This window comes from Myxine glutinosa, chromosome 6 (genome assembly GCF_964187855.1).
Source record: "Myxine glutinosa chromosome 6, kmMyxGlut1.1, whole genome shotgun sequence".
Classification (NCBI taxonomy): domain Eukaryota; kingdom Metazoa; phylum Chordata; class Myxini; order Myxiniformes; family Myxinidae; genus Myxine; species Myxine glutinosa.
In genome coordinates this window covers 154,477,208-154,492,229 of record NC_136266.1, presented here as the reverse complement: position 1 = coordinate 154,492,229, position 15,022 = coordinate 154,477,208, and the positions used below count along the sequence as shown (strand labels likewise).

The 15,022-nt window shown below is 47.6% G+C and overlaps 1 protein-coding gene across 1 annotated transcript in view; it reads right to left on the bottom strand.

The window, feature by feature from the left end:
* LOC137428902 (putative E3 ubiquitin-protein ligase HECTD4) overlaps nucleotides 1-15,022 on the bottom strand; it is a 139,413-nt gene that overhangs the window by 93,194 nt on the left and 31,197 nt on the right. The window contains exon 10 of the mRNA XM_068118762.2: nucleotides 12,214-12,443. Coding sequence (XP_067974863.2) covers nucleotides 12,214-12,443 — 230 coding nt within the window. The remainder of the gene's footprint in view (nucleotides 1-12,213; nucleotides 12,444-15,022) is intronic.

Genomic DNA, 15,022 nt, shown 5'->3' with positions numbered 1-15,022 from the left:
AAAATAAAAATAAAAGTTGGAAGGGGAGTAAATAAATGACAGAGGGTAAACAAAAGTCAGATTAAAATATTAATTGTCAGATTAAAATAGATATCACATTTTTGTACACGACTGCATCTTTAAAACAAATATGATAAAACCAAAGCCTCAATTTCACGAATTTATGTTTTCTGTGCAGTAAAGTATTTTCTTTTTACAAAAATGGAAATTTTGGTGTTATTTTGGATTTAATACTGGATTAACAATTTGTGCCATGTGCAGCATGATAGACATTTCATAATGATGTTCTATTGTTTAGTTTTATAATAATAGTGATGTTGCTACCTATGCCACCGAAGATGGATGGAGGTTATGTTTTCACCCCTGTCTGTCCGCCTGTTTGTTTGTATCTTTGTGAACCTGCTTTCTCAAAAAGTTGTGGACTTATTTAGATGAAACTTGGTGGACAGTGTAGAAGTATAAAACTTCTAAAGTGTTCATGAGATGTCTATCCTCGGGAGTAAGTGAGTTATCGCAGGCATCTCAATTCAAATTTGTCTCTCGTCCTTTAAATTATCAAGATAGTTAAATAATATTGTTATGAATTTGGGTAGAGGAATATCTAGAGCCAGTCGATCGCTGAATTAACGGCAGGGGGGTTGACTCAGCCTGTCATCCTTCCGAGGCCGGCAAATTGAGTACCAGCTTGCTGGGATGAATGATCCCGGTGTGGACCCCGATTTAGAATAGGGACACCGTATCCCTGCGCATCGTAAGAGGCGACTCAGGAAGGGCATCCAGCCATAAAACATCGCCTCAAACAGGGAACCATGATTGTCATGGGGCCCGCAAGGCTAAGCCCGCTCTAGCGGGGAAAATGGCCTTTAAAACGATGATTCATTCATTCATTCAATATCTAGAGCCAGATAGATCTGCATAGGTAGGTACTCGACTGTCGTGATAGGGAATCTACCTGTAATAAGTTCTATGTTTAGCCCGGATGTCGGTATACGTCGTATCTGTCTCTGCCGCGAGGGGGGCGGGGCATGCTAATTAGTACAGGGATTATGGATAAAATTCCTTCGTTTGTCGTCCCCTCTGTCGCCAACCCAGGGTCCATTATGGCAACGCACTCATTTAGACACCTAGATAGGTCCCTTAGTGCACACATTAAATAATTCCCCTCCCTTACAACAATGACTTTGGAAGACAAGCAGGCAGCAGTCGCATACAACGCCACCACCCACCATGGGCGACGAACATCGAGGCAGGCTATTGCCACGCCCAGGGAACGTGTGATTGGTTGGTGCGGAAGGCGCGAACCTTCAGCCAATCAGCGCGGAAGGTGCCAAACGTCCATTTAGAAGGGGGTCGCTAATTGGAGGAAGAGGGCCACTGACGTCGGAAGGTGGGATACACCACGAAGAATCGAGGCTCTGATTGGTAACGCGCCAGAACTGACGTCACACCGTGCGTGACAAAACGTCTGGTTCGCGGGCATTTATCCCACCGCACCGCGCTGGACCCTTCGTGCTTCGCTCTTGGAGATCTGTTGCTTCTTCTTCCCTGGTGGTCGTTCGCCTTCTTCCCTGTTGGTTAGTCATCTTCGTGGTGCTTGGGGCGCTGCTCGGTGCTCGGAGCTTGGAGCGAGGCTCGGTGCTGTGAGCGAACGGGACCTCGTGTGCGACCGACGAGGAGCTTGGAGCGGGGCGTGCCGCTGAGTGGGTCGCTCGGGACCTGGCAGAGCGCGCGAGCGAGGCGGACTGAGGGGGCCGCGTTGGACGACGGACGCACCACTGCAAACAGTTAAGACGCACCACATTTCACACAAATACATAACGAACGTTTTATTTTGTTGATTCCTCCCTTGTCCTGTTGTTAAATCTGGTATGGGAACGTCCCAACGTAGGATTTAGTTTCTTCCGTCGCGTTCCATTGTATCGATCGGGTCCCGTAATAAATCTTTATTTTTGTACATTGAATTCGGGTTTCGTTTTGAGTTACTTTCCTCCAGGATTGGAGCTGCCGTCAGGGCTACAGGAACGCGTTTGCCGCTTCTTCTTCTTCCTTCTTTCTCCTGTGCTTGTTAGTCAAATCCGCCATTGATCGTCGCCTCAAGTAAAGCCGTTCGGTCATCCGCGGTCCTACGGTGTTAACCGAGGGATTCACGCGACAACTGGTAGTCAGGAGTGGGATACGAACTGTTTGACAACAGACAACTGTTGTCAAGGAGTGGGATTGAACCCTATAGTAAAATTGGTGTCAATAGTGGAGAATTTGGACGCAAAATTTTCATAGTCGGAGGCGATTAAATTTGTATAGTCGTTTGGGCTTGCGAGACGTGAACGGAGCGTCGATAAATTTAAATTTTATTCCTGTTGTAAAATACACGCGGGGAAGCTACCTCTTCTTTAAGGATGGAAGAGGTACGCGATATGGAGGAAAGGGTGGAAGATGGGGATAGCCTTGGAAGTGGGTCGGAGGTAGTTGGGGTGGAGAACGAGAACAGAGATGGAACCTCCCCCGCCGCAGAGACGGGTCCTATAACTTACCAGGACTTGATGAATTTTTTTGAAGGCTATGGAGGAACGAATGGATGCCCGTCATGAACGATGGATGGCTAAAATGGATGCTCGGAGTGAGTGATTGGAAAATAAAATTGATGGACAAACGAATGAATTGAAGGTAGAACAAAAGAATGATTCACACGGGCTCAGGAGCCGGGAATGGCAATTATATTAAAATTGGAAGGGAATGGGGAGTTTCGAAATTTGGATGGCGAGTGTCAATAGGTGAATGTGGAGTGCCCACAGGTAGATGGGGAGACAATGTTTGGAGGTAAATGGGAAATGTTTCCCACATGGTGGCCTGGAGGGTTATCGGGGCTGGGTGGATGCCCCAACACATCAACAGGGGGATGGATTGGAATCCTTGGTGTGCCAGGGCAGTGGTTCAAAGCAACAGGGGGTAGAGGTATTGGTGGTCTGTGTGGCGGAACCGGACCAGGTGTGCGCAATGATGGAGGCCTGTGGGGGCCAGAAATGATTGGGAATGGGGATGATGTACATGATGTGACACAGCGGCTAGGGACCTGGGACAGTCCCATGGAGGTAGGGGTTGATCAGTTCCAAGGGAGCTTGGGGGTTGAGGTGAGTCAGTCAGAGGAGGTGGTTGAGGTGACCGAGGGGACCCTCACCATGCACTACAATTTGGTACAGGAGGCTCCGAAATTGCATACCCAGTTGGGGGAGTGTGTTGGCTCCGAGCTGGATTTGGACCTGGGAGAGTCGGGAGATCGAGCCTCAGACAATTTGGTCCCCGTAGGGAATTTGGAACAGTTGCAGGGAGGGGCAGAACAACCTGAGGGAGGAGTTGTTACCTGCAGCTGCGGTTTGGGGCGGGAGATACAAATTGTTAAAAGGAAATTTAAAATTAAATGAAAATGGGAATGTGATTTGGAGCAGCCATGGAGGGAGTTGGTCCCCGGGCTGCGGAATGTGGACCAGGAGAGGTCATTGGGGATGGCCTCGGGGAAAAGTTGCCCCTTTGGAAATTTGGTGATGCCAGCCAGCTGGGGGGGCTGTGCTGGTGAGATTTGGACGTGGGGTCCAGCCATGGGTGTCGTGGTACGACCTGGGCCCCACGGGGGGTCTGGTGGAGTGTGGCGTGCCTTGTCCGTCAGGGCGCCACCCGAGCAGGTGGCTCGGGCCGGCAGGGTCACCGGACCCTGGTGGGGGTTAAGACCTCCAGGGGGTCCGAGGTGGTTCCTCAGGCCTGGGATGGCGTATATTGAGGACCACTAGGGGGAGGTGATGTGGGTCGCGCTTTGGTGGGGGCATCGCGGACGGCCAACTTGGGCCTGATGTGGTGACCACCCGGGCATGCGGCCTGACACCCTCTCCCTGAAACCCTGGGACAGCCACCATGTGGTGACCTGCCATGCTGTGCTGGTCTATGGACGCGGGTCGATCTGCATGCACAGGGATGTACATAGCCTGCCGGACAACCATTAGGACATCTGTGGAACATGATGGTGTGAGAGTGACCTTCCACAGATGTTCTGTTATGATTTGTGGACGCTCGGTTTGGGAAGAGAGCCATGGGATTGTTGAATTGGGAATTTGTAACGTGCCGAGCATATAGGCCATGCTCGGCTGGCATGTGTATGGCAAAGTATCTTTCTTTGGTGAGATTAGTGAAATGTGAAAAATGTTTGGAATGGGTAATCTGAGTGAAGATGCAAATTTAACGGTGAATTTTGAAATGCTATGGTGGGCACTGCATAGTGACACCATTATTGATCCAGGTGTGTAGACCAAAGTGTTGGAGGCTGTGATAAAATTGATAGGTTAGCAGGACAGCTTTCAACTGGTTACGGGGGCGACTGTGCCGATATTTGGGACGCGGGATTATGGGGATGTAGTTGGTTAGTCTAAGGGTCACCTGGTGCTCTGGGTGTCCGAGGTGTGTGGACCTTGTCTTCTGGGTGAGTCTCCTGGTGGAGCATGGCTGTCGACTGGACCTTGGTGAGGTCAAGTGTGGATGGGCTCTGGGGGCAGCAGTTCTGTGGACTGGGGGACGAGGGCAGCGTAGGTGATGTGAGGGGAATGCCACGCACTGCGACTGTCTCCCCCAGGGCCGAGGTTGCGTGAGTGAGGTTTGTTGGTGGCAGGTGCTCACCACATTGGCCAGCTGGGGCTGGTGCAGCCGTGTTCCTCGCAGAGGGGCTGAAGGATGGATGGTGGGTCACACCCTTATGGACACTGATGGGCCATGTTGGCGTTTCGACTGCTCACCTTGTCCCGATGACCCTTGCACGGTAGAGGTGCGGAGGTGTCGTAGCCACAGGTAGTTGTTTAGTACAGTTCACCATTGGAGGCAGATCCACATACCTGCCAGTATAGTGGGGAGAAAAGTGAAATTTGGAAAAATTTGATTGGTCCAATGAGAAATTTTGGGATTGTGAGGGTGGATGGCACTTTTGGACCTGACCAACCGGAAATTACCTGCACATCAAGGTAGAGGTAAGGCCTTGATGTGTACTGTCCCAGGCTTCAGGACTTGCTCATTAAATTGGGGACATGTAATTTGGAGTTTGGGGCGGGTGAGAGTGATGACATGGCCGGTGAGGGGGATGGAATGTGGGCCACCGAGTCTTGTGGGTGGCGTTTGTTTTTGTGTTGTGGTTGTGTTTTTATGTGGTCGTGAGGTTGAAGATAATGGATGAATGATGATTGTTGTATAATGGTAAAATGTGAACTGGGGATTTCACAATGGCAGGCCAAGGCAAATCTTTTGTACCATCTTTGGCAATATGTGTTGGAGAATTGAATGGCAGCGGGGAAGGAAATGTGTATGGGGATTTTGTGGGTGGGGAAGGTGTGTGTGTGTCCGCAGGTACTGATCAAGCTCTGAGGATCGATGCCTGCGCCCCCCCCCCCCCCTCTGCGGCAATTACCCCTGGCAGCCAGTGGTATCTGGAAATTGGAGCTCGTCGGTGGAGGGTCTGTTTGGGCGCCTTGGGGTAAGGGAGACTCCCGGCGACCCGCGTAGCTGCGCTGAAGCAGGAGGCCACGGAGCCTGGTGTGTGGAGACCCTCACCGGCGGGGTAACAGCGGAAAGGGCTGTTCGGCTGTCACGGGGTCAAGAGGTAAAGGAGGGCGGGGGGGCAATGAACTTCAGTTGACTTGTTTTTGGGACTGCGGGCACCACAACCTGAAGCGCCCCACCATCTTACTTGTGCGGTACCTCCCCGCTGCCTAGTTTAGAGAAATGCACACACGTATATGACATCAATGCCATGGTCCTGCAGGGGGGTGAAATAAGTACGTGTACTGTTTTTTTTGTGTTATCATTTTTGGAATGTGTATGAGTGGTTAAGGGTTTGTGTTGTATGAATGAGGGCGAAATACACCGAGCCATTTCACTCACCTGTAACACCTGGACAGGGCCCGTGGAAATTTAGGGGTGCATTTGGATGGCCCCACAGGTAAGGTTGCATCTTGTGGCATCCACCGGGAGATGCAGTCTTTAGGAAGGGGTTTGTACAAATGTTTATTAGAGTTTTGGAAGTTTTGAGTTTTTGCAAGTTAAGGCTAAGGTTTGTGGTTAAGTTAGTTTTGCCTGTTGTTTGTTTCCTCCCACCACAGGAGCGACGAATCGAAATGATTGTAAATATTTGATTGCATGATTGTTTAAGGGGATTAGCATGTTAAGGAGAACAGGTAGGAAGCTCTGGCTCACTTCCCACAGCCCTCCTGCTTTATTTCATAGGCGAATTAAGTGTGAGACAGTAAGTGTTAAGACTGGGATGGTAGCTCATGCAGTGAACCTAGCAGGAGCTATGGTTCCACGTGGGGGGGGGGGGGGGGGGGGGGGGCTGTGTTATGAATTTGGGTGGAGGAATATCTAGAGCCAGATAGATCTGCATAGGTAGGTACTCGACTGTCGTGATAGGGAATCTACCTGTAATTTCTATGTTTAGCCCGGATGTCGGTATAAGTCGTATCTGTGTCCCCGCCGCAATGGGGGCGGGGCATGCTAATTAGTACAGGGATTATGGATAGAATTCCTTCGTTTGTCGTCCCCTCTGTCGCCAACCCAGTGTCCATGATGGCAACGCACTCAATTAGATACCTAGATAGGTCCCTTAGTGCACACATTAAATAATTCCCCTCCCTTACAACAATGACTTTGGAAGACAAGCAGGCAGCGGCCACGTACAACGCCACCATGGGCGACGAACATCGAGGCAGGCTATCGCCACGCCCAGGGAACGTGTGATTGGTTGGTGAGGAAGGCGCGAACCTTCAACCAATCAGCACGGAAGGCGCCAAATGTCCATTTAGAAGGGGGTCGTTAATTGGAGGAAGAGGGCCGCTGATGTCGGAAGGAGGGAAACACCACGAAGAATCGAGGCTCTGATTGGTAACGCGCCAGAACTGACGTCACACCGCACGTGACAAAGCGTCTGGTTCGCGGGCATTTAGCCCGCCGCGCTGGACCCTTCGTGCTTCGTGTTGGACCCTTCGTGCTTTGCTCTTGGAGATCTGTTGCTTCGTCTTCCCTGGTGGTCGTTCGCCTTCTTCCCTGTTGGTTCGTCATCTTCGTGGTGCTTGGAGCGCTGCTCGGTGCTCGGAGCTTGGAGCGAGGCTCGGTGCTGTGAGCGAACGGGACCTCATGTGCGACCGACGAGGAGCTTGGAGCGGGGCATGCTGCTGAGTGGGTCGCTCGGGGCCCGGCGAAGCACGTGAGCGAGGCAGACTGAGGGGGCGCATTGGACGATGGACGCACCCACTGCAGACAGTGAAGACGCACCACATTTCACACAAATACATAACGAACGTTTTATTTTGTTGATTCCTCCCTTGTCCTGTTGTTAAGTCTGGTATGGGGACGTCCCAACGTAGGATTTAGTTTCTTCTGTCGCATTCCATTGTATCGGGTCCCGTAATAAATCTTTCTTTTTGTACATTGAATTCGGGTTTCGTTTTGAGTTACTTTGCTCCAGGATCGGAGCTGCCGTCGGGGCTACAGGTACGTGCTTGCCGCTTCTTCTTCTTCCTCTCGTGCTTGTTAGTCAAATCCGCCATTGATCGTCGCCTCAAGTAAAGCCGTTCGGTCATCCGCGGTCCTACGGTGTTAACCGAGGGATTCGCGTGACAATATGCATTGTAATGACAAATGTCCTTCAGGGTCTCTTCTCATAAAAATCCTCATGAAGGTACCAATCTCCAAAGTATTGTTCATGAGAAGAACAATAATATTAGATGTGGTGATACAAATAGTTCAGTAATAATTATTTGATGAATCTTAACAATATTGCGTTACAGTTTCTAAGAATCTTGTAGAAGAATGGTTAATTATATTATTAAGGATGTGTGTATATATTTAGTACATATATATTTCAATCAAACTCAGGGATTTGGGAGTGTAACTTGTAATTTGGGAGTGTAACTGATGGAAAGACATCGACATATGACGATGATGGAAAGACTCTTTGCAGTACTGTGTAAATACCAACTTGGGGATAAAATCTGTGAATGCTTTGTTTTACAAAACAAGCATCTTCTGACGCTTTTTTCAATTTTTTTTTTTTTTTTTGTATACAAGATCGAGGCTCGTGAAAGAGCGAACATTAATCACACAGAAAGACAAACAGACAAACCGACACAGAAAACAAATAACATCGGGAGCGGTAGACAAGATGGGGAGAGAGGGGGAAGGACACAAACACAACATTTGAGAGCAGGGACCGAGAGACATGGAGACATCGAGAGATCTGTGGGAGGGAGAGGGCTTTGGGGGGGAGGCATGGGAAGGGGGGTGGGAGAGGTATAAAACATATGGACACTGCCAGGACTTCCAGGAAAGAAGTTGGAATTTCAAACAAGGTGGATCTGGGGTGAATTAGTGGGGGTAGAAAAGATCAAGGTTTTGGATGGGGGAAGATAAGAGATGGTGGTGAACAGCTGTTTTAAAGACCTGGAGGGAGGAGTGGGATTGAAGGGAGTGTGGGAGTTTGTTCCAGAGGCGGGAGAAAAGAGGAATGAAAGAGTGAAGGTGAGCAGAGAGCCGAGATTTCGGCAGTTTAACCATCAGAGGGTTGCTGGCAGATCTTGTGCGACCTGTAGGAATATTTGGGGGACAGAGCACAGAGAGAGCTGGGGGAGCAAGGCCGGAGAGGAGTCGGTAGAAGACAGAAAGACCACCTACCTGCCTGCGGTGAGTGAGTGAAAGGCCCTCAGAGATAGCTTCATCGCGGGAGATTCCAATGATTCTGAAAGCTTTGGATTCAACAGCGTGAAGCCGAGCTAGGTGTGAGGCAGGAGCACCAGCCCATAGGGGAGAACAGTATTCCATTGAGCTGCGGATGAAAGCCTTGTATGTGTTGAGGAGCTCAGGTGTGCTTAGGAAGGACTTCGCATGACGGAGGATGCCCAGTCGGCGACTGGCTTTGGAGGCCAGCTTGGAAATGTGGTTTTCTCAAGAAAGATCATGGCAGATAGTGAGACCCAAAAGCTTGAGCGACAGAACTTCTTGGAGAGGATTGTTGAGAAAGTAGATGGGAGGGTTGTCCAGTCGATCTTTTCGGAGAGACAAAGTAAGAGTGTGAGATTTGTCAGGATTGAAAGACATGTTCCACTTGTTTGACCAGTCTGTGATTTTGTCCAGGTCTTCAGAGAGTGAGGAGGCTGCAGACTGCCGATCTGAGGGAGGAGGAATGGAGCGGCAGAGAGTGGAGTCATCAGCAAAGAGATAGAGAGGATTTTCCAGAGAGTCGGAGAGATCATTGATAAAGACCAGAAAAAGCACAGGGCCCAGCACACTGCCTTGGGGAACTCCAGCCTGAACAGGAAGGGGAGATGAGAGAAATCCATTCAGGGCCACACGTTGACTACGTCACCAGAGACTACCAGAGAGGAAGTCCGCAAGCCATGCATGGAGATTTCCATGGATACCATAGGAGGAGAGTTTGGTGAGCAGAGCGGGTGCCAGACCGTATCGAAGGCACGTGATATGTCAAGGGAGACAGCTCTGATTTCCTGTTTGGCATTGAGGACCTCCATCCATTGTTGAGACAGCAGAAGCAGCATGTCCAGAGTAGAGTGACCTGGTCTGACGCTTCTACTTTTTGTGATTCAATTGAATTCCTTGTTGGTCAACTGGTGAGATAATGGGTTATCAATAATTCCTCATCCTCCGATCTCCCCCCTCCCAACTTCCTAATGGGTTATCAAGAACTCCCCATCCCCCGAGCTACCTACCCCTCCCTACTTCCTCAAACTTTGAGGACCCAACCAAATTTCATCCTTTGTTCTCGGTCACTATAAATGGAGTGAAGACAGCTGAATTGTGGAAGAATACTCGCCCGATTTGTGGTTCCTGTTGCTGTGTAAGCCGGCTAGACTCTGTGTCTCTGTTGTAATTTTTGTCAATCGAATGAGTATTTTCCCAGTGATATTAAATATTCACAAGTGGTCAATGTGTGGACATTACATTGTTTATGTACACAAATATTTCTACTACAACAGGTTAGGTGTGTGATAAGGAAGAATTGATTCGATTTTGGTGAAGATCCGGATCTGGCTCGAATAATTTTTTAAGTGATTCTTCACCATTGAGTGATATGGCCAACCAGGCGCACGTATGCTCTCTACTGAGTGCCGTTCTAGTTTGTAAATGATATCATATGAGATCATCATATCATATCATCATATAGATAAGCTAGAAAGTAAGTCAGCCGACGCCACATTGATAGGAGGTCAATGTGAATTATCAGCAAAAGGCAGACATCCTCCACAGGGATGTTACTGAACATCATAGCTAATATGTCCATACTAGTTCAGGGTGGCTGTGCAATGCAAATCAGCCACAGATGAGGCAAAGACGGTGTTTGTTGGACGAATGAGCGAGGAGAAGCCAGGTGTGATTTACTGGTTGGCCTGTGATGTGTGGACCGTTCCATGGGCCCGGGAGGTAATGAAGCGAGAAGATAAAGAAAGGCAGATTTGGTGAGGAGATCCAAGCCAGGCAACAGAGATAGAGAAAGAGAGAGAAGGCTCGTGCATTGAGGAATGCAAGTGGGCAGGCCTACAAGTATGGCACATTGTTAATGGTGCTGAAAATTGGGTTATCTGTAAGTGAACCAAGAGAAGTTCTCACGTGGCTATGTCGTCACCTGGCATTACAATCTCGATGTTAAACGCTCTTAGAAGAAGGCTGAATGATTGATCTATGGTGAGTGGCTCAGTGTGTTTCTGTCCCTATAATTTGCATCCTTCATGCTATTAGTACAGACCATCCACCGGAATGTTCACACACAGTATGCAACTCCATCAAGCTCATTGATGCCGTGGGGCTTCAGTACCTTTAAGTCCCAGACACTAAACACATGCCTAGCTATCAGTGTCAATGTGAGTTTTTGAGCTAACTATCCTGCTATTACTGGATTGGGAACAAAGAACGATTATATGGATAGGAACGGTCAATGTTGGTATGATGATGGGAAGGAGAAAAGGGTTCGACGAGAAGACTTGACAATTGGTGTGTTCAAGAATCGAGATAGAAAGGGCTGAGTCCAAGGCCTATTGGCGGCAACAAAGAAAAATATAAACCTTTCTGATGTGGAGATCAAAAGGATTTTGCTGATGTTGATGTCCTCATCACAGAAAGATGTATACAAAAAGTGATGATAGAAAAGTGATTCAGTAGCAGAATAATAATGTTAAAAAAATTATTATGGGAGAATACATTTTGAACATTTTAATGGCGTATGCACCCCGAGCAAGTCGAGGCAAAACAAATAAAGATAATTTTTGGTTGAACTGGAAGATTTGGTTCATGTAATAAGCTGCAAAGAAGAAATGATAATAGGTGAACATTTGAACAGACGTCAGTGAGAAACCCAACCAATATAAAGGTGTCCATGGCAGATTTGGATATGGTGAAAGAACAAGGCAGGAGAAGTGATATTAGACGTGGAGGAAGTGAACGCTATGTGTGTCCACAACATCTACTTCAAGAAGAAGAAGAAACAAGCGTTACGCCTAGGTCCCCCATCGGTGAAGTGATGCGAGTTGACAAAGTGGAAGACGCAAGGCGGCCATCTTGGATTTTGACGTGGTGACCCAATTTTCAATAGCATTCTCCCTTATGCGTAGATACACCCACACACCAGATTAGACGTTAGTAGTTCGTTTATTTTTCAAGATATTTCGCTCACAAGGTTCAGACATATATATGGTGGCGGCCATCTTGGATTTTGACATGGCGACCCAATTTTCAATAGGGTTCTTCCTTATGTCTAGATACACCCACACACCAGATTCGAAGTTGGTACTTCGCTTATTTTTCAAGATATTCATCTCAAGGTTCAGACATACATGGCGTCAGACATACATGGTGGCGGCCATCTTGGATTTTGACGTGGGTTGCACCCACACACCAAATTCGAATGTGGTCCTTCGCTTACGCACGCACGCACGGATGGACGGACGGACGGCCGGGAAAACCATAGTCCCCCTTTCGCTCCGCGGTGCGACGGGGGACAAAAAAGGACAACTCACGATTTTCCAAGCAGAGTTGCAAACAATCACATTCATTATTATCTCTTCATGCAAAGGAGTTTTGAATGGAGGGTAAGCAAAGTGTATGCTTTGGGACCTGGGAGGGCTCCGTTTCACTATCTGAAACCTATATATGGAGATAACAACCAACGACATACACACATACCTTCAATTGGTGGAGCCAGCAAATGGGAGGCAAGGAGATGAAGTTGCTCCACACTGATAATCGGGCACACTTGTGATGGCACTGCATTGCAGAAGGAAATAGCCTTGGAATAATCAGAGGTGACCAAAGACCCACTAGGGGAAAGTCTTGGTGCCGGTGTCCACATGGCACTCAATACAGCATCCCTGCAGTATAGTCTACAGAGTGAAGCCTCCAGCTGAAGAAGATTTCTGAAAAAAAGAAAATTGCATTCATGAGCATCTACGCCTGCTACAAGACCATCATGCTTGTTAGCATTACCAGGATCTTGCATAAGAAGTGGAGGAGAATATGGACGTGGAGAGGATGGAGATGAATGTACTGTCGTGTAAATGAGGTATCATTTATAACAAAAGAAAAGTATGGCTTAGAAGTTGAGAAGAAAATAAAAGAAAGTAGAAGAACGTTTAAAAAAAAAACATCTTGGTTTACAAAGGCACTTTTAAGAAGGCAGTGAGTTGCAGGATTTTGTTTTTATGTTTTTCATCTGAATTTTTAAATTGCTGACCATCGTAATTGATGAGTGATTTGTTGTGGGTTCTTTGATGGCTCAAAAGTTAAATTATTGAGCTGTATCCTTGACCACATGCACTATAGATCAAGTTTCCTGGTGATATGTTAGGGTCGTGTGGCAGATGCAAGTTTCTAATTCTCGGCTCTGCCAGTCTTGTGGCCCTAGTTCTACATTCACATTTCCATCTCACTTGTTCCTTCACCAGACTTTCCCATTGACAGGCTTCCAAGTATTTTTTCAAGTTGTCCTTTTTGTCATTGGCCAATAGTCAACTCTGAGGTGAAAATCTTTTTTGTAAGTTTGGTAATTTATTGTTCGTGCTAGGTGATCAGCCTATCACAAGCTCACATTGGTCTTCATAGTTTCACCCCTTTTCGATTCAGCAAACACCATGGATGAATTGTTGTAATTGCTACAGGATATGTGGAGCAACATTCCACAGTCAAACATTGACAAACTGTATGGGAGCATGAAAGTACATGTTACGCTATATAGAGCAAAGGGCTCACATATCAAATGTATTCATTTTGTTTTGTGTATTATTTGTGAGAATGCATTATGAATGCATTACATATACACCTATAATTTGCAATTATTCAATATCTGTGCACATCCTGTGTTTCCATAATTATTTCCAATAGAAATGTATGTGTGTGTATTGTTACGTGGAAGAGGGAAAGGAGGTCCATAGCTAGACAGTGGTCAGTGGAAGATGATCTGTGTGTTTTGTCATGTATCAGGTAGCTGTCACATTAAGTCATCTTGTTAAACGTGATGCTGAGGAGGCAGCGTATGTAATTTATAGACTACAGTCAGGGTAATGTTGTATGCATAAACACCTCTTGTTTATGGGTGAGGCCAGGTGATGACTTTCCGTAACAAAAAGGCACATAGGAAAGCTCTGTGATTTCTAACAACCGAGCACGATCTGTCTGGCCAGTGCATGCAAGCCATGGCGGCAAAATGCGCGGTAGGACCCGGAAGAGGCGATGGACTTTTATCTTTATTGGGGCTTCTCTGTGGGTGGGACTGCTCAGAGGATAGACCTCCCTCAAGGAGCGGGCAGCCAATCACGGGGCCCGTGGCAGGAAAAGGCAGTCCAACGGTGTGGAGGGCAGGGCAGAACTCCGGGGTACAGAGAGGACTAGTCCGTAGGAGCTTGTGAAGAAGCGCTGTGGACAAAGCAGAGTGTCACGAGGGCTGGCTCTGGATGTATGGAGAAGAGCTGGAGCTGAACCTTAAGACAATAAGGATCTCTTTCTGCACCTCTGCTTGGCCACCATATTTTCTCTGCCGGTCTTCTATAGCATCTTCTTCTCCTGCCTTTGACTGCATCGCTCGTGCCATACTGTACATCCGGAGCAGCACTTTCCCTGTGCGCCAGTGACCTGCATCTACTAAACGCTTTGTGCTGTCCAAGACCTCGCCTGCCCCATTGTTCTTTGTCTTGTGAATCGGTATTGTCGGCCCCTTAGTGGGGTATATTTATTTATTCATTGTACATAAGTTTGCGTGCCCCTCATTCCTATTTGTGTCTACTGACTACTTGGTCCATACCATGTGATAGCGTCTCGTCTACTGTCTTCCCCGTAATTTTTATAATAAACCTCATTATAATTACAAAAGACGTCTTCCTGTCTGCTTCTCGTATGTATTCTGCCGCCAGGATCGGGTTTCATAGAATGATCCTTGGGGAACGGTAACTCTAAGTTAGAATAACTGAACGTAGCACATAGCACCGTTTCAGAAATCCGCAGAGGCATTTATAAGACCTCCGGTGCAGGTACAAACACATTAGTGGGCCTCAGACATGGCAGCTTATGTAGGTGTTCATTGGGCTGGGTGTTTGTTTCATGATCAAAACATCAAAACTCAAGGTATCGAGAGGAAGTCTCCAAAGTAATGACAGCATGGGACAAATAAAGAAAAACATATACAGTCAGACCCTGGTTTACGTCGAGGATGCGCTCCTGCAAATTGCGACGAATATTGAAACAACAAAAATCAAAAGCAATTTTTCTCATAAGAGTTGATGCAATTGGGGGTTGGTGGAGTGAGGGGGGATACTTTCCTAATGTCAGCACTCCAGTTGTTATATTTTGCTCTTTACCTATGATAGGGATGTACAAGGAAATGAAAGGAAGGAAAGACTGTCCTCACCACTGCATGCACTCACTACACCCTCACGACTGCCTACACTCTCTCTGTAGGCACCACTGCCTGCACGCACATAATCCAAACCAATGCCTGCCCCTG